Source organism: Lactuca sativa, chromosome 1 (assembly GCF_002870075.4).
Source record: "Lactuca sativa cultivar Salinas chromosome 1, Lsat_Salinas_v11, whole genome shotgun sequence".
Classification (NCBI taxonomy): Eukaryota; Viridiplantae; Streptophyta; class Magnoliopsida; order Asterales; family Asteraceae; genus Lactuca; species Lactuca sativa.
Genome location: NC_056623.2, coordinates 29,601,639 through 29,624,839, shown reverse-complemented (window position 1 = coordinate 29,624,839; position 23,201 = coordinate 29,601,639). Strand labels below are relative to the sequence as shown.

Genomic DNA, 23,201 nt, shown 5'->3' with positions numbered 1-23,201 from the left:
AGTCTTTGTTATCAAATCAGGGATCATTCATGCAACATATATAAGCATTGCATTAGATACCAATAAAATCATTAGAATCATATCACCCAAACAATCATAGCTCATTGTATCATTGTGGTGAACTGGTACTGATTATTTTGTTGAAAAAGAGATCTCTACATCCGCACTTGTTTCATTCTGGATCTACATTTGATAGTTTTATATAAATAAGCAGTAATACAGTAAAGTAATCAATGATCAAATGCTGTTATATTAATTCAGAAGTTTAATTAAATGCACGTTTAAGTATTTAGAAAGAATAAATCAAGGCCACGTATTTGTATTACCTGGTCTTTAGGAGATAGTTGTTAGTTCCAATTTTTCCCTTTAAAATGCATGACATTATGCTCGTTGTAAGGTGTCCCCCATTTTACAATTTCAATAAGAACGAAAAGCATTTGCCCCAGTTTTTTTTTTCTTTCTTTACATTACCCTATTTCACAGATCAAGCTTGTGAAAAGTTGATTAATCCCAACATTGTGGTATCAGAGCTAATCCTGGTATATGCCCAAGTACCAGTCTCAAGAAGAAATGGCAGGAACCAGTGGTAATGGCGAGAAAGATAGTCAGTTCACCCTTCAATATACTATGCTGTCAAGGACGAACTATGGAGCTTGGGCTATCAAAATGAAGGTGTTTATGCAGGCACATGGTGTATGGGAGGCGGTGGAGCCCAGAACTGCAAACACAGTTGTTGACACAAAGAAGGATAAAATGGCATTAGCAGCAATTTATCAAGGGATACCTGAAGATCTCTTGATGTCATTGGCTGAGAAGAAAACAGCCAAAGAGACCTGGGAGGCTATGAAGACAAGATTTGTAGGGGCTGACAGAGTAAAAATAGCAAGAATACAAACTCTAAAGGCTGAGTTTGAATCACTTACCATGAAAGAATCAGAAGGTGTGGATGAATTTGCAGTGAAAATTGATAATATTGTTAGCTCTATGCGTACTCTGGGTGATACCGTAGAAGAAGACTATGTGGTGAAGAAACTGCTTGAGGCAGTGTCGACTCTGCAATTGGCCTCAACCCTGGAACAGTTTGGAGACCTAGAACACATGACAGTAGAAGAAGTCATTGGAAGATTAAAACCACATGAAGAAAGAATAAAGGGACATACTGAAAGTGATGATCGAAAGCCACTCTTGACACACCAAGAGTGGTCAGAGAGGAATAAGAAGAAGGGTGATGGAGACTCCAAATCCAAATCGCATAGAGGAGGTTTTGGAGGATCACGGGGACGAGGCAGAGGCAGAGGAAGGCATAATGGAGGTCGTGGTCGTGGTAGAAGTGGATCAAATCACCACATGGAAGGGAATCATGGGGCCTCTAGCAGTCAAGACAAAAGCACAATACAATGCTATAACTGCCAGGAATATGGCCATTATGCAACTGAGTGCAAAAACCCAAGAAAGGAGAGAAGCCATGAAAACAACCTGATACAAGAAGACTCTGAACCTGCACTATTGCTTATGTCCCTGGAAGGCAAAGAAGAAGCTGGTGAAATTTTTCTGAATGAGGAGAAACTGCATCCAAAATTGAAGACAAATGGTGGAGAGATAAGCAAATCAGGGATATGGTACCTGTAACATCCGGATTTCCAGGTACATTATTTATTCATTTATTTTGGAGATTTTGGAAGGACTCGGCGAGTTGATGCTTAGACTCGCCGAGTAGGATCGCGAATTCTATCCGGATTAATGACCGGACTCGGCGAGTCGACTAGTGGACTCGGCGAGTCCGCGCTGTTTAATGAAACCCTAATCTCCGAGGTTTGAGACATATTTAAAGGGGTTTATAGCCACCAATTGCAGCTACCAGACCCCTGAGTGAAACCCTAAGCGATCTAGAGCGTTTGTGAAGAAGGAGCGACCATTTTTGATCCTTGTGTGGGTGTTTTTTCAAGAAAAAGGTGACCAAGGCAAGAAGGAGCTGAAGAGGATGCTATTCTGTGGATTTCATAGCCTAAGAACTTCATATTGAGGTATATATTCGATCCTTCTTCAGTTTTGGGTGTTAATCCTTGAGAGTTAGGGTTTCTAGCCCATTTAGAGTGTGAATGATGGTGCAATTGGTCCCTTATTGTGTTGAGGCTTCAGATCTGGATCCAAAGAGGTCCAAAGACCTTAACTCCTTGATCTTTATGGGGTGACATTGGGTAATATGAGCTTAGGGTGACATATTGAGGCCATTTCTTCAAATAGAGCCATTGAGTCTTTGCATGGGCATCAAGATCCAGACTTTACGTGTTTATATTGCTTAAGGAGGCCAGATCTATGGGTTAGAGGAACGGATCTGACCTCAGGAGGTCATTTGAGCTTGAGCATGACATGAACTCGCCGAGTCCCAAGAACAGACTCGACGAGTAGGGCTAGGGTTTCCCATAGTTCACTCAGTGAGTAACTTGTCGAGTTGGGGGAATGACTCGGTGAGTCAGAGGGAAATAGAGGACTGGAGTTCAAGGCGGAACTCGCCGAGTTCATAATGGGACTCGGCGAGTTGAGTCGGGGTGGCCCCGCGATTCATGTCAGGTGTAACCCGTCGAGCAGGGGAAAGACTCGACGCGTCATGCAAGACTAGAGGGATAATGGACATGCGTAGACTCGCCGAGTCGCCCAAGTGCACTCGGCGAGTCGGGTCAAAGTTTGACCATTGACTTTGTTGACTTTGAGGGTTTGGTCAATAATGGGGTCTTTGTGTCAAGAGAAGGGTAAAATGGTCTTTTACACTTCTGAGGATGCCAAGAGAGAGTTGAGTCTAGTCTCGAAAGTTATATTTATGAGAGTATTTACTTTATGTGATTAGGCGGAGGCTAGACCATATTTCTACCGAGTCAGAGATTTACCGAGACATCTGAGGTGAGTCTTCTCATTATACTTTACCTAGAGTGGTAATAGAGTTATGTGCTAGTGTACTGTTGAGTTATGTGCCAGTGTATTTGTATGCTATTTATGTGTTATTGTGATATGTGATATGCATGATTCAGAGTTTCCAGGGATAGGACCAGTGGGTCCATAGAGTTAAGGCTAGAGGGCCCACAGAGAGTTGGGACTGGAGGGTCCCACTGAGACACACTGACCAGAGGGTCAGCAGAGTTATAGCCTTGAGTGGCTAATATGTATTAGAGTGGTATTTTGGGGAACTCACTAAGCTTCGTGTTTACAGTGTTTTGTGTTATGTGTCTTAGGTACTAGTGAGGAGCACGAGAAGGCACCTGCATGATTCGTACACACACATGGAGTTTTATGTATTTCGATCTTGGGAAATGTTTTGTGGAACAGAGATATGATACAATGAGACTTTATTAATAATTGTGAATGAAAAATGTGTTTTGAAAATGTGAAAAATTGTTTTAATTTTTACGGTGTTACAGTACCTCAATACAGGAGCAAGAAATCACATGACTGGTGACATGAAGAAGTTCCACAACCTGAACAAAGGAATACAAGGTTATGTTAGATTTGGGAATGAAACTAAAGTAAGGATTGAAGGAAAGGGTTCCATAATCTTCCAATGTAAAAATGGAGAACAAAGGAAACTTTAGGAAGTGTATTACATACCTAATTTATGCAGCAACATAATCAGTCTTGGGCAATTATCTGAAGATGGAGATGAAATTAAAATAAAGGAGCCTTTTCTCTGGGTACATGATAGAAGAGGCAGATTGCTGATGAAGGTACATAAATCCCAAAACCGCCTCTACAAAATAGAACAAGAAGACGTTAGTAATCAATGCTTGATTGCTCAAAATAAAGACCCATCATGGCTGTGGCATGTTAGGTTAGGTCACGTGAGCTTTGGCTCTTTGAAATTGATGTCTAAAAAGGGGATAATTGAGGGAATTCCTAAGATGATCATTCCATCTGAACCCTGCGAAGGGTGTCTCATGGGTAAGCAAACTCGAAATCCTTTTCCATCTAGTACAAGCTTTAGGGCAAAGAAAACATTGGAGCTTGTACATGGTGACTTGTGTGGGCCTGTTACACCACCAACAGCAGCCGACAATAGGTACTTCATGTTGCTGGTAGATGACTTCAGCAGAGTGATGTGGGTGTACTTGCTGAAATCAAAAGACGAAGCATTTCAGACGTTCAAGAATTTCTGAAAGAAGGTTGAGGCAGAAACAGGTGAAATGATGAAATTGTTTAGAACAGACAGGGGAGGAGAATTTCTCTTGAATCAATTTACCATGTATTGTGATGAAACTGGGCTCAACCGGCATTATACATCACCCTAATCTCTGCAGCAAAATGGAGTGGTGGAGAGAAGAAACTGATTGATACTTGAAATGGTTAGAAGCTGCCTGAAAACCATGAAGGTGCCTGATGTGCTGTGGGGGGAAGCCGTAAACCATGCTGTTTATGTGCAAAACAGGTTGAGCAAAAAAGCCCTGAAGGAATCGACACCATATGAGATGTGGATAGGCCGGAAACCACACGCCGGACAAATAAGAGTATTTGGGTGTCTAGCTCACATGAAGATTGTAAAAAATCACTTGATGATGCTGGATGATAGAAGCAAGAAGGTTGTTTATCTCGGCACAGAAAAAGGGTCAAAAGCTCACAGGTTATTAGACCCCGATACAGGATCGGTGTATGTAAGTCGGGATGTGGTATTTGAAGAAAACTAAACCTGAAATTAGGGGGAGAAAGACAAGATTAAATCAATTCCAGGTATGAGCTTTATAGTGGATGGTTTCGATTTTGTTGACTTCGGGGAGGCTGAAGACGGAGATGAATTTGACCCATATACCCCTCAAACTGGTACCGGGTCATACGATGCCGGGTCGCCTGGATCGGATAATGAAGAGCCCAATACTTCCCAAAGGGACTCACAAGGGAGCCCACACTCAATAACTAGCCCAAACACACCCCAGATCAATCTATTCCCAACTCACCCATTACGCCTGAGTCACCTATTCAAACTGCGACTCCAAGCATCGCCTCAAGCTCCACTAGCGGTGGTGCCCCAAAACGCTACCGCACACTCACTGATCTGTACGAAAATACATACGAGATATCTGTACCCCCTGAAGAATTGCTCATGATTCGTAATAATGAAGAACCAAACTCATATCAAGAAGCAATAACTAAAAACGAGTGGGTCAGCGCCATGAAGTAGGAATTGGCGTCAGTTGAAAAGAACAAGACCTGGACCCTCGTTGATCTTCCAAAAGGGCGAAGTGCAATCGGTTTAAAGTGGATTTACAAAGTCAAAAGGGAACCAGATGGGAGAATCTCAAAGTATAAAGCAAGAATTGTGGCAAAGGGATACATACAGAAACGGGGCATCGACTATGAAGAGGTGTTTGCGTCAGTAGCTAGAATCGAAACTGTGCGTGTAATATTAGCTCTTGCATGGTCAAATGAATGGAGGGTACACCATCTCGATGTGAAACCAGCTTTCTTGAATGGGAGATTAGAAGAAGAGGTGTACGTAATGCAACCCGAAGGTTTTGAGAAGAAAGGAAGAGAAGGCAAAGTGTATAAACTTTCAAAGGCTCTTTACGGATTTAAGAAAAGCACCCAGAGCTTTTAATGCTTGTCTCGATAAACATCTGAAGAATTTAGGATTCACAAGGTGTTATCAGGAATATTCCGTGTATACAAGGAAGAAAGGGGGTAAAATTCTAATTGTGGGAGTTTATGTTGATGATCTACTAATCACTGGAAGCTGCTCCAAAGATGTAGAGAATTTCAAACTGGAGATGAAAGCTAAGTTTGAAATGAGTGATCTCGGTTTATTGTCATACAATTTGGGAATAGAAGTCAATCAAGGAGAAACTGGAATAACCTTGAAACAGGAGGCATATGCAAAGAACATTCTTGTCAAGACCCGCATGATAAAGTGCAATGCTTCAAGAATTCCTATGGACCATAAGTTGAAACTGGTGAAGGACCAAGAAGATGAATTGGTGAATCCCACTGAATATAGAAGTATAGTAGGTGCTCTAAGGTATCTAACACACACATGCCCTGATCTCTCCTTCCTAGTTGGGGTAGTAAGCAGGTTTATGGAGAAACCAACGATTAAACACTTTCAAGCAGTGAAGGCCATTCTTAGATACATCAAAGGTACTCTAAACTATGGTCTGTCATATACCTGAGGTAATGAAAGAATCACTCTCACATGGTACTCGGATAGCGACTTTGGAAAAGATTTGGAAGATGGAAAGAGAACATGTGGGACAACATTCTATATGAATGGGAACTTAGTGACATGGTCTTCACAAAAGCAAAGAATTGTAGCTCTATCATCATGTGAAGCATAATTTATGGCTGCAACTCAAGTAGCTTGCCAAGGCATCTGGCTTCGACGATTACTCACAGCAATTACAAGGCAAAGGGTACCTCCAGTTGACTTGTTGGTTGATAACAGATCTGCTATTGACTTAATGAAGAACCCAGTGTTCCATGAGCGAAGTAAGCACATCCATATAAGGTATCAATTTATTCGAGAATGCATTGACGCAGGGGAAATTGTGGTTAGTCATGTGTGTGGCACAAAGCAAAAAGCAGTCATTCTTACGAAGTCAATGGCAAGGATAAAGTATGAAGAGATGCGGAATCTGATTGGAGTGGAACCAATCAAACTCTGAATTAAGGGGAGAATGTTATATTAATTCAGAAGTTTAATTAAATGCACGTTTAAGTATTTAGAAAGAATAAATCAAGACCACATATTTGTATTACCTGGTCTTTAGGAGATAGTTGTTAGTTCCTATTTTTCAGTAAGTTTTTCCCTTTAAAATGCATGGCATTATGCTCGTTGTAAGGTGTCCCCCGTTTTACAATTTCAATAAGAACGAAAAGCATTTTCCCCAGTTTTTTTTCTTTCTTTACATTACCCTGTTTCACAAATCAAGCTTGTGAAAAACTGATTAGTCCCAACAAATACGAATATAATATATAAAAGCACAAAGTCTAACCATGTTAGTAATTCTCTCAACAATATCATATTAGCATTCACGATTTGGTTTTAAAAAATTAGGGAAACAAAAATAAAATACTAATGAAAAAACCAAAACAGTACATTAAAAAAATGGGTTTAAATTTGACAATTGAGGGACAATTAGGTAAATAATGACATAACCCCTAAGGAGAAGGATCGATCCTTATCCTTGCACCCATTCTACTCAAGTACATTAAAAAAGGGGGTAAATGATCCCTGCTATTTCCCTTGTGAACGTCAACAGAAGAAGAAAACAAAGCGAATGTGAGTGAGGCGAGCAAAAAGATCGGATGAGGGGTGTAGGGCTAGTGCGTTTTGAGGAGTTTGACTTCTCTTGTTTTGGTGAATTTCGTCTCGTCGACAGGAAAGGGGAAGGAGCACGAATTAAAGTCTCAAGCATACAGAAGAAAGTGTCGTACGACATCGTGTTGGTTACTTAAAGTCTCTCAATGGAATGGACGTATTAGATTTAGGAAGCATGGAAAGTTGAGTCTTCGTTTTATAGGACCATTCAAAGTACTTCAAAGGATAAGGAATCAAGCTTACAAGATTGAATTGCCCGCTGAACTGGAAGGTATCCATAATACATTTCACATTTGTTTGTTATTTGAGGAAGTACTCAGGGGAAGAAGTGGATATGCTTCTGTGACATCCCCATTTTCATGGCCAGAAAAGACCGATTTGTTTATGATTTGTTTAAAAATCAGAGTATCATTTTAAATAAAAGACTTGCGGAATTTGTTCCCAAAACAAAATATGATAAAGATTTATGAAAGAATTTCCGCAGAAATGTATTTCATTAAAAGACTCGAGATGTCATGTTCGATACAGATCAAAAACATAAACAGTACAACATAAGCCTTACTACATTATTTCGTATTTACAGGCCTATAATCCCTTATCTCTCATCCAAACATCTATGCTCATGCGCCACTACCTGTAATACAAGAAACTGAGTGGGTCAGGATTGGGAGCCTGGTGAGCACATAGGGTTTTCAACCCACAATAAATAAGTTTATTAACTTTATCAAACCAGACAAACCCGATTACCCGTTCCCGTTATCCTCGCTTTACGTCCCTAAAACATCTAACACAAAGGACCTAGTCTAAGGACTTTCATCGGGGTGACAACACATGCTTCGGGGGTTCCTCAGCAATTCATGTCAAATAAGGTAACCATGTGGGGGATGGAGCACTGCTGGTGAGCACACAATTCAAATAAACACCTACAGGTTTCGAGTCTGCTAGCGTTCTACTGGATTGTCTAGAATAGTCTGTGGTCGTCATCTTTACTCCGTTAGATGATCGGATCATCAATAACATCTATAACGAGGCCTCTCATTATTTTATTTTGTCACACAGAAACTATTACATCTATTCTTATATAGCTCATAAGATATTATAAGGACTCTTAAATTATTTAAAACATGTATAAAAATCTTTCACCCAGCATAGACAGTGAGTATACAGACAATATGCATACATAGCATGTAATTTATATTAAATACTCCATATCTATGTGTAAGATGAAAGTAACTATGCACTCACTTGTTAAGGTGGTGATTCTAAACTTGGACAACACTTCGTTACTCTTAAAACAATTTCCTTCGACGAAACCTAGTATCATTACCACTAGGGCTTAGTCTAATATTCACTGAGACTAATTAATAGTCTAGCTATTCTTACTATTATATAAGCGTTAAACAATACTATTCACCCACTATGTACAGACAGGAGCCATATATAAAACACCGGAGGGCAGGACCATTTTGGCATATAACACTTCTAAAATCCAACAACCATATGCGACCCTTTAAACCAGATTCCCCGTACCGTGAGTAAATAAAAGATATTATAACGACTCTTATATAACTCATAACAATAGCCCAAATAATTATTTTAAGGTCCTAATAACATCACTATAATTAAATAAAATCTATATTAAAAATAGCGTAGGCGTAGCTCACCTACAACGGGTTTTTATTGAAAATAAGGCTTCGCTTGGAGCAGCGTTTCCGAACCGAAAGACCCTTCTTTCTTGGGACTCCGGGAGCCTCGCGGCTTCCTTCGGGTGCTAGGTGGTTTACCTAGGCTTAGGGGGGAGGGGGGTTAGGGGTGGTAGAGAGAGAGAGAGAGAGAGAGAGAGAGAGAAACTAGTGAAAGAAAGAAGTGGATTTGGAGTGAGTAAGTCGGCAACCCTCGCTGCCCTTTTATAGTCGTGAGCCTTCCCATTACGCGCAACGTTTAGCTGCTTGCGTGGGGCGTTCTCCGGAGATCGTACAACAGGTGTTAAGTAGCTGCTGGGGCGACGTGGCTTGTTCTCGGACCGCATGAAGGATACGAGTACGCACAACGTTCCCTTCCGACGCGAGGCATTCTTCGGATGCTGGGAGTTCTACTTGTATGCGTTGCGTTTACGAGCCAGGTATCCGAATTCGAAGGCTGAGCCGTTATCAGCAAGCGACAGCCCAAATGCTGCCACGTCATCCAGTTCGCATCAGGTTTCGCAAATTGCACACTCGACTTCTAAAATTCGTAACTTTTGCATACGAACTCCGTTTTCGACGTTCTTTATATCCACGTGTTGGCGGGACCATACGCTACAACTTTCGTTTGGACTTTGTCAGCTAATTTTGACTTTATTTTAAAGGTTATATTTTTAACAGGCCGGGACATGATTGGTCCGTTAAAAATTCATAATTTCTTCATCCGACGTCCGTTTACGCTACTATTAACGAGATCTACGATTCTCGTTTAGGTTGTGTCGGCTAAAAACCGCTTGATCTGATATTCAAACTTTGGGCTGTACACTAATAGCCGAAACTTCGAGAAATCATAACTTCCTCATACGAAGTCAGATTTAGGTGTTCTTTTTATGGACGCTCTCGGTTTAACATATTCTACGAATTTCGTTTAGATCGTAAAGGCTTAAAGTCGTTCTATCGTAAATTCACTATTTACGCTTCCCGGTGCCGTGTCGGTTCCGTCGCGAAACTTCGATGGGTCATAACTTCTTTGTTATAACTCGGATTTCGGCGTTCTTTATATGTACGCAATCCTTGTAACACATACTATAACTTGGTTAAGATTAATCCTTGTAAATAATCTTCCATCAAAAACTCATTTTTTGATGCTTATTGTCTCAAAATTGACTAGCCCGAATCTGCAGGTGTTACAGCTTCCACTTTCAAAATTAAGGATCGATGAAGATAGAAGGCTGGTTGAAGAACCTGAAGCAATTGTTGACCGTAAGAGGAAGAAATTACGTCATAAGATGATTGATTTAGTGTTACTGCCATGGAAACACACGATAGGGCCAAACCTCACCTGGGAAATAGAAAGCGAAATCGAAAGTTGTTATCCTCATATGTTTGTTGATACATGATTCCGGGTCGGAATCATCCTAATGGGGAGATAATTGTAACGCCCGTGTTTCCTGCTAGACTAGTCATAATCTGTAATCCCTTTGGTTAACTATTGTAATCATTTTTATGAAATGAACAAGAAAGGATTATTCACATATTTATATGATTACATGTTTTATATGATATTATGTGTATATTTAAGTATTTAATAATATAATAAATAAGATTAAATTAAACATTGAAAATAAAAGATTATTTAGGACAAATAACCTTAACCTAGTTATAGTATACCTAATTAGGATTCCGTACATATAAAGAAAATCTGAATACGACTTTGTATGAAGAAGTTACGCTTCTTCGAAGTTTCGCGTTAAATCCGATTCGGATATAAATATCATAAATAATGAATCTGAGGAAGGTTGCTTATTAGCTTAGGAGATCTGAACGAAAGTCATACTATTTGGAAAAGAGAATTTATGCATATAGAGAACTTCTAAATCTGACTCATTAGAGGAAGTTATGATTTTTCTAAGATTCAGTGAAGTAGTGTGCGCATCGAAATCGAAATCTTAATCGATCGATTGTTAGCCTAAAAAATATAAACGAGAATTGAAGATCTCGTGAATAGGAGTCTGTCGATATTACAATTCTCCCCCACTTAAATTAGGCTTCGTCCTCGAAACCTACGGCAACTCAACTCCAAAATACTCCCACGACGCGCCACCTGGCCCTAACCGGACCAGGTTCCTCAAGGCATAACCATCGAACTCGAACTCACTTCCTCTTTCCTTGCGGTGTCCTGACCACCTTCTTAAACCGGGCACCGGCTGTACCCTCTGATAATCACACTCAACAATCGAGAACTACCCAAGATGCATCACTGCTCCAAATCTCAACAATCGCTTGACCCCCTACGAGCTAGAAATAATCACGAACCACCGGATCCCCGATCCGAATCCCACTTTATCCATTCCATGCTGACAGAAAGACCCACTCTTCAATCTCAGAGCAACTCCCACGAGTCCTCTTCTTGCAATCACACCCACATGCTGCACCAGCCCTCGCACTCTCGGGTTAGGAAAACCCGTCACACTGACGACATCTCCAACATCCCCAGGAGGAACCACCACTACGCACACAACCCTTGATCAAAATCAAGCTGGGAGTCCCAGACTCCATCCCTGCATCCATCCTAAGACTCTTGGCTCTACACCCGCGGAATCCCTTCCGCGTCCTCAGCAGACATCCCATCATGATGTTGTTCCATACCACCACCGTAATCATGCTGCTCAATGACCATCGTCAGACCACTCCGATCATAACTCTACACTGCCGTTTTCACTTCCGTGAATTACTCTTCCTCTCGGAGCTACACTCCTCTCTTTCTTTCCTTACCAAGGAAATCCACTTGGCTGCCTTGTCACCACGACAAGTGCCACGGTGCTCACCCAACGCTGCACCACCCCTTTATAGCATAACCGCTATCGATGCCACACACATGCTCTGAATCTGCTCGCAAGGACTCTCGAGTCCATGCACCATCTCCACTAATCAAGATCAATACCCGGGGCCAGACCTTCTGATGCTAACACATCGCAACATACTCAATCCATCTCCTTAACCGGACTAACAATACCTGCAGAGTCTTCAACATGACTGGACCGCCTCACCAGGCCTTCAGCCAATCTGGACCACTCTCAGAACCTTCAGCCAATCTGGACCGCCCTCCCGGGCCTTCAGCCTGGCTGTACCGTTTTCCAACTCGAGCCTTCGGCTTGACTGGTACGCCCACCGGCCTTCAGTCTATCCGGACCGCTCAACTAACATTCATCATTCCGAGCTATCTCTCCCGGAAATCCTCCCATGCATACTGTTCTAGCCCTTTAAGGGTTCCGAACTATGTCTCAATCGCACATGCTCGATCCCGATCTACTCCCAGGCCCTCCACAATCGAATGCCCTAGGTCTGTATCCCGCCCCGCATGCCTGCCACTTACTCGTACCAGCCTATACTCTTGACTGATAGAACCACTTCTGAAATCCAAGCAGCTAATCAACCTCTCATGTCCATCGACCTTCCGGAGAATCCTCAATTCTCCCCCACTTAGAGCACTGACTATCAATCACCGGTCGCCAACACTGACCTCGCTAAACAACCTTACACAACACAATCACTTACATGCGAACTGCGCCCCGCAAGCACGGGCAACCTTCCCAAAAGCACATATCGACGCTGATCCACCCGAGCTCAAAAGAAACTCAATCTGCAGCTAACTACTCCTCAGAAAACAATACTATCCAATCCTCAAATCGGACGCCAGATTACCACTAAGATACTCGCAAGAATGATAATCAACGAAATTCGCAATACTAAACCCATAACCATACCACAACCCACAAAGAACAACGAATACCACACCGAAAGCCACACAATTAGACTCGCAGATACACAATACTCCATAATAATCACAGATAATGAAGACATCAAGAAAGAGACATACCCGCGGCTGCATTCGGCACTGCTCTGACCTCCTCTGCTATAAGCTGAAAAGCACGACCTTGAGCCCTTGGGGGCTCCGCTCCACCCTGACCTCCACCCGTGATCCTCAAAGTGGCCGGTGCTGGAGCCTGCACCAGTCCTGCAACAATTTGTGGACAGTTGACCCTCAAGTGTCCCACCTGATGACAATGATAACAAATCCTCAAATCCCGAGCCTGCGTTGACTGTCGACAATCCCTCGCATAGTGCCCCTCCTTTCCGCACTTGCGGCATGCGCCACCGGACCTACATACTCCGGTGTGGCTCCTCCCACACTTCCTACAAGTGTGACTACTCTGCTCTCCTACCCTGAAATCAACGGTCTTGGACCGTTTCGGTGCCGGCTGCAACTGCACCGGAGCCTGCCTCAACTCACGCAAATGCAACTCAATCTCTAACTCACGCCGCCTGGCGGCCTCCTGCAACTCCAACAAGGTCTCGCACCTCTGCGTAGACACAAACTGTCTGATATCCCTCTTGAGCATACTCAGATATCGGGACATCTGAGCCTGCTCCGAAGCGAACTCAGGGCAAAACATCGCCCTCTCAGTGAACATCCTGGTGATCTCCGTCACCGACTCCGAACCCTGCTTTAGCTCAAGGAATTCCTGAGCCAATCTTTCTCTTTCAACCCGCGGAACATAACGAGTGCTAAACATCTCTCTGAACTGATCCCATGAAACCGCAGCCCTCTGTGCATCCGAATATGACCCCGTGGTCAATCTCCACCAATCCTTTGCCCCGAGCCTCAACAGGTTCAGAGCACACCTCACCCTCTGATCAACAGGGCATGAACACGTGAAGAAACACCCCTCCACGTCCGATAACCATCTCATAGCAACAATCGGGTCCTGAACTCCATCAAAGGTGGGAGGCTTCGTATTATTGAAGTCCCGATACTGAAAGCCCCGACCAACTCCTCCCCCTGCCGTTGCTACAGCCGATGTAGCCGTCGCGGCAGCCATCTCTGTGAGAGCTGCATAACGCTCATCAAAATACTCGATCATGGCGGTCTTGATCGACCCAAACAGTTCCGGCAACTCGGCCCAGAACAACGCAGCAACCTCATCCTGCAGGATCTCACGAATCCTCGCATCCAACTCGCACGATCTCATCTGATCCATAACCTCGGGCAGCACTGGCCCGTCAGGTACTCCCTCTCTTGCTCCCGATCCTGACCCGGATCCACTCCCAGCATGCATCGGAATCTCCATATTGAAAAGAACACCACGAAATCTCAGACTCTTCCTACTACCCCGGCAACCAACTCTCTCAACGCAACCCTAGAGGTCATGGTTTCCCCGATACACGTATGGGTCCTGTGATTTCAGTAGTACGGGCCCATACTACCTTCCACACCTACCCATATTTGTATGAAGTACTACCACAACACCCTAGTGAAAACATGCATAACAACGCTCAACCCTCACAACTAGAGGAACACTGGAAATCTCTCATGAGGAAACCCTAGGCTACAGGCATCATAAATCAGGCAACATTATCATGAAATCCTGAAGATCCCTAGCCTAGCACTAGCATGCTGTTCTAACAAAGCTCAAAACAAATATCATGTATGGTATTTTGGGGTTACTTACTGGCTCCGGCTGATCGTACCTCCGCGTCCTCCTTTACTCATTTTGAAAACCATTTTAAATACTCTTTTGAAAACTCTCCTCGATTTGAGACTAGAGTCACACGAATGTTCCTCCAATTCACTCAAACCAAGGCTCTGATACCAACTTGTAACGACCAAAAATTTCAACCAATTTAATTTTTTTGAAAACAACCCGATTCCATTAAAGTTATTACAAAAAGGTTTTCAATACAATCTAATTTAAGTATTCCCAGAATCTCATCACAACATAGACACGAGGAGCGGTACGATCACGCCTTCGCCTTGCCACGGTCTCCTAAAGAACCTGAAAAACATTAAACCGCAACTGTAAGCCCGAAAGCTTAGTGAGATATCCCCAAAATACCAACCACATATACCATACACGCATAACATGCCATAACATATCCGATCAAAGAACAGCCATGCACTTCGGGTCTACTGTGTGACTGGTCCGCCGCACTGGCCAACAGTCCACCTGGTCCACCCTCTGAGTCTACCCATAAACCTCGAGTCTGCAGTGTGATTGGTCCACCCTCACCGGGCCTTCAATCCACCTGGTCCACTCTCCGAATCTATCTACATACAACGAGTCTGCAGTGTGATTTGTCCGCCCGCACCGGGCCTTTAATCCACCTGGTCCACTCTCTGAGTCTACAATATGACTGGTCTGCCCGCACCGGGCCTTCAGTCAGCCTGGTCCATTCTCCGAGCCTCGGCACGTCTGGTCCGCCCTCTTGGGGCCTACAGCCTATCCGGACCGCTCGCTGGGCCTTCGGGACAACCGATCCGCCTTGGGTATCTTGGCCTACAACACAAAGCAGGACCCGCCTCAACCCAACTCCAGTCCAAACAACCATGTGCACATATACATACAATCATATAGCAATTCACAGTCAACAAGCAGATCAAACATATCATCATCCTAACCAGGATACCGACCTAACCGGTCACTAGCATAGCATCACCCTATCTCTCAGGATACCAATCTCAATCAGGTCTCTAACATATACCCTCCTATATATCAGGATGCAAACATATCAAAGCAATAACATAACAACAACTACCCGGATCTCAATCCGATTAGGGCCAGTCTTGGTGCCTTAGACCCTGTTGATATAGTGAGGATAACTCACCTCGAAACTGTCGGCTGAAAGGATAAGATCCCGCTGCTCCAAACTCCGACACGAACTCCTTCACTGAACACTAAAACACTCATCTCAATAAATACCCTTGGAAGACAACTGGTCAACCTTTGGACAAGGTCAAAGTCAACCCCTGACTGACTCTACTCGCCGAGTCCCAATACTCAGAACTTCCCTCAATCCGCGACCTAACTCGCCGAGTCACCCCGAGACTCGCCGAGTCCAACAACTCTGAGTCCACTCGCCCACAACTCACCGAGTCATCCCTTGACTCGCCGATTCTCGACTCAACCAGAAAATATTGGGACTCTTCGACAAGACTCACCGAGTCCAAGAACAGACTCGCCGAGTCTAAGGCTATCTTCAACCTACTCGCCGAGTTGTTCATACAACTCGCCAAGTTCCAGGCCATCTTCATTCAACTCGCCGATTTGTTCTTCCAACTCGTCGAGTTCCAACTCATCTTCAAGCAACTCGTCAAGTCTACCCATGTGACTCGCCGAGTACCACCGGTCTGAATCCATACATAAGTACTCCAGGCCATGCAATTGATCCAAAACATAGATCTAGCCTCCTACAACCCATCCATCACGTAAAGTGGCAAACTTTACGTGAATCCAAAGAGATCTATGCATTTTCACTCTAGGGTTTGGGTTTGGGACAAGATGGCTCCATCAACCACTCACAAACAGGGACTTTCATGCACTCTAGACCTTCTCTCTTCCAGATCTGAGGTAGCAACCTCAGATCTAACCTCCAAACCCCAAAACATCCCAAGATAAGCTCCACACAAACCCCAAAATGATGAATCCATAAGAGTAACAGCCCAAGGACGAGATATTACCTCAAAAGAACGCCCCAACTGCAATGGAACTCGAATCCAAGCAAAGCCCCTTGCTCCAAGCCTCCTACCCTTCAAGATTTCCTCAACAATTGCTTCTCCAAGCTTCCAAATGCAATATGATCACTCACACACGAAGGCTAAGGGTTTCTGGACTTGAGGATGAGTAAAGAGGCTGAGGGATGGATGTTATGTTCTTTATATAGGGCTCAAACCCGAGAATTAGGGTTTTCTCCACTCAGCGCCTACTCGCCGAGTCCATCCTCGGACTCGCCGAGTCGGCCACTTAACACGCGACCAAAATGCGACTCTACTCGTCGAGTTCCCTTGATCATTTACTCTTTTAGCCCTTCAACTCTACCCTTGATATTTCGGGATGTTACATGTTAAAATCATGATCTTGATCTTAATATCATAGGATCACCTAGGTAAAATGATATATACTAGAGATGTATCTAGTATTTGTTATTAACTTAAACTAATAGACGAAAATATATTTTTATTTTCTAAAATCATATTGGTAGGATGTTATGTTGGTTACAATTTATATGGCATCTTACGATTGTGATTTTGCAAGGAGAAAAACAATCTTATATGGAAGAAACAAACTATCGTAAGATTAATGTAAAATAATACAATCGGTTAGATATAAATATTATAAAAATGGCTATTTTTATAATAGATATTAACTGTCAGACAAGAAAAAATATTACAAGATTAACGTAAGATATAATCCATTAGATAGTTTTTTTTACTAAGATAATATTAAAATATTCAATAATGATATATATATATATATATATATATATATATATATATATATATATTTAAAAAACTTATATTTAATCATATTTATGAAAAAATCGTCATATTTTGTTGGAGTATTGTTGACTGGTTTATCGCATAAAATGAACAAAATGCAATCAATGGTCACTTTTGAGAAATAATTGAATAAAATATAAAAACTGAATCGATTATAAAATAAAAATATAAATAATTTCATAATATTTATTTTTTAAAGACTAAAAGCTTTTATAAATGAATCCCAAAATACATGTAATGTGAATCCACTTATTAAAACTCATTTCATATTTTCCTATCAACAAGATGTAACTAGGTTTGGCAATGAAGCAGGTTTGAATAGACAAACATTGATCCAAACTTATTAAGTAATTTCTAAATGTTAATCCAAACTCTTCTCGTAACCCGTAACCCGCAAGATTTTAAGTATTAAATCCATACCCTTATACACCGAATTAACGGATTTTCAACCATTTTACCTGCCTCATTCACAATATTAAAATTTGGCTATAATTATACATTACAACAAATATAACATGAATCACTAAAAAGTAAAAACCATACAACATTCATTCTAAAATAAACTATAATTAAATCTATACTCTTACACACCATATCAACGGATTTTCAACCTTTTTACATGATCCATTTACATTATTAAAATTGGGAAATCTACAGAAAAGTTTCAAGAAAGTCCTAAAAGTTTTTTTTGAACATAAAAGTTCGGTTATTTAACATTTTACCCAAATTAACGAAAAAAATCATTTTTATATTTGAACAACAAATGACAGATTATATGATTTTCTCAGAATAATGAGACTTTTTTGTTAAAAAAAAATAAGACTTTTTTGAAACTTTTTCTCAATAGTTTGGAACTTCCCTATTAAAATTTGGCTATAATTATGAATTACAACAAATATAACATGAATCACTAAAAAGTAAAACCAGAAAATATTTATTCTAAAATAAACTTTACTTATAACTTAATAAATAACATTTCCAAAACAAAACAAATGTCGGACGGGCCACTAAGGGCCGAGTGGGGGAACATGCCCACAATTGTTAAGATTTTTGGCGATATTATAGGCTTAATTTTTAATGAAAACTCTTTTGCTAATTAAGGATGCCTTAACGATGGGCTGTCGTGAAAATGCCTTCAACCAAAACAAATGAGACACAAAATTAACTCTTTTAACAACAACAACTGCATCTTTTTTTTTTCTTCTTTGCGCCAGTGCAGCAGTAAAAACACAATCAAAAGTTTTGAACGATGCAGAGTTATAGATACTCAGTTCTTCCTTCTCTATTTCAGGCCTAAAGTGGCACGAAAGCAACAAAAAAGTCTTCCTTTTGTTTTTTCTTCTCCAAATAGGTACGTAAAGATTTCTTAAACTAATTTTTAATTTTCATACTTTATTTTTCTAAACCTTAAAAATTGTTATTTATAATGTTATATACTTATATTATTAATTTAAATTGTAAATTGTGAGATTGAATTTTGAATATATGTAGTTTTCAACTTAATAGAGGATTATGAAGTTGTAAATATATAAAATTGTGCATTTTTATCTAGGTTTTGTTTATATTTTGTTAGATACGAAATTTTATGTGTTTTGAGATTAACAACTTAGTTGATTAGTTTTTATTGCGTCGATTTTTCATTTTGGACAGAAATGGAAAGATTCTATAAAAGGAAAACACCATTTAATCTAGGTTGATTTGTGAACAATAATTCAGAATGCACCATTAAGCTATTGTGTTTTGTGGACAATGATTTCATGTGTTTTGTCAACAATAAATTTAGGTTTCATGCATATATAATGTTGGAAATCAGGCCCTCTCTCTAGTGCTATAGATCTTACACCCAGTGGAATAAAAAAAAAACACTTAACTTTATTTGCACACAAAGGAGAAACAAAAAGTTATTGGAAAATTTTCTACATTATTCCATACATAAAGTAGATTACAAAGTCTCCTATTTATAGCTAAAAAACAAACGGAAAAAAACTAAAAACTTGTAGGTGTATGTGTTCCAATGAAAATGGCAACTAAGCCATATTATTCTCCTTCGACTTGGCCATCATATGACCAAATCCAAAACTAAATAAATCGACTAAAACCCTACACGATGACCATCAAAAGAGCCCAATTAACATGACTTAAAGCATCAAGATTACCCAACATATAATTAATACAATTTTGACCCGACTTGAAAAAAAACTATTCGATATATTTTTAGTGCCCCTAACATATCTAAATCTGTACTATTTGCATTGAGAGTCGACTGAAACTCAACCATTAAGATATGGGAAGTGGAAATTGAACGATCAAACTCCTCGCGTTCTGTACTAAACAATGTATCGGTGATTGATAAATCTATAACTTATAAATAATAAATTTATTTTTTAAAATTCTAGATAGGATAGGTCATAAACAAATCATATCGATAGTGATTAACGGGTATGGATCTTTAACGAATAAACGAATAATAAAATATGATCCAAACCCACTCCACCGGTTGAAAGTAACATGAAGGCAGATCATAACTCATAAGTATCAAAGTATGTGAAAAAGTGTCGAAGCAATAAACAATCCACTTAATTACAACTGCGACAACAGATTCTCCATCTGTAGACGTGGTTTACATTTGGCGACTAATGGAACAGCCTTCGGCATCGTAAGCCCAGGAGCTTCACTCATATCCACCATTTCTTCACTAATCCTTTCCCAATCAAAGCACTGAATCATCGTCCCCAAAGTCATCCCAAGAACACGAACAGCCAACCCTTCCCCCGGACAACTCCGCCTTCCATACCCAAACGGCAGCAGCTTAAACCCATCTCTTGTCCCTTCCACACCTTCAAATCTTTCCGGGTTGTACGTTTCCGGGTCGGCCCAGACCTTCGGGTCATGATGTATCGCCCATTGATTCACCAGCACCATCGTCCCACCGGGGATGTTAAACCCTCCGATCACACAATCCTCTGATGCTTCGTGTGGAACTAGTAAAGGGCCTGGAGGTTTCAGTCGAAGGGTCTCGTTTATGATACAACGAAGGTAAGGTAGATTTGATATGTCTGATTCATCAACAAGACGATCATTTCCCACAACATGATCGATCTCTTTTTGTGCCTTTTTTAGAACTTCTGGGTGGTTTAGTAGAAGGGACATGGTCCATTCCATGGTTCCCGCTGAAGTATCACTCCCAGCTGCTAATAAAACCTGATCACAGAAAGGTACGATAATCAGATTTCTAAGAAATCAAGAAACAAGAAACGATAGTTATCTGATAAATTATATTGATCTTACAAGCACAAAGCTTCGGATCAATGCATCAGTGTAGTATTCGGGATCGGATTCTTGTAGTGATAACAATACTTCGATCATTGTCTTCCTTTTGTTTCCGGTTTGATCACTTCCTTTTGATTTGCGAAGTTCATCGATAATTCCTTGAAAGAAAACATCCCTTTTCTCCTGCAACGCGATCAACCTCTTCTCCAGTCCCTTCACTCCAAACCAACTTAAAATTGGCAAGTAATCTCCGACGTTGGAAGCTCCTGCGAGTATAAAGGTTTCGTGTAGCATTTCCCTGAATCGTATTCCTTCTTGCTCCAACACCGGATTATCACCACCGAAATACCTCTTCCCGGCGATCATCCTCATCATCACATTCAAAGTCAACTCATAGAATAAATTTTTCATAGTCACCGGAGAAGAACTGGACGCTAGCTTACGGATCAGCGACCTTCCTTCTTCGGCTCGTATATCGTGGAATTCGTTCAGACGATGGATTGATAGGATCTCGATGGATGCTATGCGGCGGAGGTTGCGCCAGTTGTCGCCGTAGGGCGCCCAGGCTAAACTAGTGTAGTTGACACCGATGATCTTCCCGAATAGCATCCGAGGGCGGTTGGCGAGGATGACGTCATTCTTGGTGAAGCATTCTTCGACCAGGGAAGGGGAGGAGATCACTACGACAGGGCGGAAGCCCAATTGGAGGCGGACAATGGGGCCATATTTGTCGGAGATTTTTGCCAAGGTTCTGTACAGTGGTGGTTTCAGAAGGTAGAGGTGGCCGATTACGGGGAGTGACGGGAAGACAGTGGGCGGGAGGTTGGAGAATTTTCGACGAAAGAGGGATGTGAAGAGGTAGGAACCTAGAAGTAGTAAAAAGGAAACATATAGATAAGATACTTCCATTGTTGAAGATGGTGGTGTATGCTCCAATGGCGGATTTTGATTTTAGTTTTATAGTTGGTAAAAAGTTAGTGCTCATTGACTACGTTGGCTTACGTGTAAAATGGTGAAGACTGAAGACTTGGCTTTTCCATTTTTCAATTTTCGTTGCTCTTTCTAGATAATTATAAAAATTGTTACATGATGAATCATATTCAAAGTTTCTAGAAAAGTAAATGAATTTGGTATTGATGACATATTACACTTATCTCGTACGAATTTGGTTGATGCAAATTTGACTGAAGGAGTTTTGTCGTAGAATTTAGAGTAAATTATAAAAATGGTTCTTATTACATAGTCAATCATCAATTTTGGTTCAAATGGTTTTATTTTCATGCGGTTTTAGTCTTGGTCTTTGATCCACATTACCACATATAATAACTATTCTCTTCTAATGTCATTTATTTATTTTATGAAATGTTACTATAAAATGTAAATAAACGTTAGCATTGGCAGGGAAATCAAATCAATTGAAGATTCCTTTAACAGATAAATTAAAGAGAAAATTGTAAATTTAGCAATTTTTGTTAACTTTGCAGATAATAGCAAAAAAATCCCAACGGTACAAAAATAGTCACTAAAATCGCAAGTGAATTAAGTTCATCTGCAATTTGACATTTTTATTTACGAATATACAAGTTGCTAAAATATGGTTGGACATCAGTGAATTGTACGTTTGTAGATGGACTGCGATTTTGCCTTTTTCAAGGTATAAAAACCTTAAAAAAAAAATTTGTAACAGTTATTTTTCTAGATTTTTGGTGGGGAACACTCTCTCTTAGGCGGTTATTAAGTGTATACATTATACATATTTGTATTTCTAGATTTTTTTTTTACTTTTTTTTTCAAGTTACAAAATATTGAATGCACATTAACTATAGCTCAATAGCTAGTAGAAACCCGAATGTAAGGAATTGTATGTCTATCAAGATCATTATATATGCTTATTGTATTATTTGCAAAAGCTTAAATCAGACGAGACTGTTTGTGTGAATATTTGCCAAAGATTAAATAAGAGGACAACTTCTATGACCCTTAACATGACATCCATGAGATGGAGGGAGAAAATGGGAGCTGCTGGTATGGACGGGAAAGAATTAATTTTTTGTATTTTGTTTGTTATAGTTTAATAAGACTGTTATTAAAAAAATGACATATATTCACAGATAATTTTTATGCATTCATCATGTTGATGACATATTACAATTGTATATATATCTCGTTATGTTGAAATATAGCTAATTACATCAATTATTACTATTTCAATTATTTTAGTATGGATTATTATTTCTATAGCTCCCTAGAAAGAGTTTTCTCCAATAAAAGTCAAGAAAAATGAGTGTTTCATTTTTTTTAAGGTATTTATACCTTGAAAAAAAGGCAAAATAGCAGGTGGTAGTAGATGAACTAATCCATCTGCGAATGTACAAGTCCCGATGCACAACCATGCATTAGCAACTTGTACGTTCGCAGATAGGAAGGTCAAATTGTAGATAGGCTTAACCCATCTGCGACTTTAGTGGTTATTTTTGTAACCTTGAGTTTTTTTGGCTATTAACTGCAAATTAATTAGCAAAATTGGTTAAATTTGCAATTTCTCTAAATTAAATCAAGGGAAACCAAAATCATAACTATCATCGAAAACCCACGGTTACATAAACCTAGAATAGAA

General features: G+C 40.5%; 1 protein-coding gene across 1 annotated transcript; it reads right to left on the bottom strand.

Annotated features, from left to right (window-relative positions):
* Positions 1-19,818: 19,818 nt before the first annotated feature.
* Positions 19,819-21,530, bottom strand: LOC128132607 (cytochrome P450 81Q32-like). Its single transcript, XM_052769246.1, has 2 exons — positions 20,603-21,530; positions 19,819-20,515 (listed from the first exon to the last, which is right to left on the bottom strand). Exons 1-2 carry the CDS (start codon positions 21,491-21,493, stop codon positions 19,895-19,897), a joined length of 1,512 nt encoding a protein of 503 aa, XP_052625206.1. The 5' UTR covers positions 21,494-21,530; the 3' UTR covers positions 19,819-19,894.
* Positions 21,531-23,201: the final 1,671 nt, after the last annotated feature.

Bases quoted from the DNA above. Each gene is read 5' to 3' on its own strand.
- LOC128132607 (XM_052769246.1), bottom strand. From the start codon at position 21,493: ATGGAAGTATCTTATCTATATGTTTCCTTTTTACTACTTCTAGGTTCC. The intron at 20,516-20,602 runs GTAAGATCAATA...TTCTGTGATCAG, and splicing joins TGATCCGAAGCTTTGTGCTT to GTTTTATTAGCAGCTGGGAG.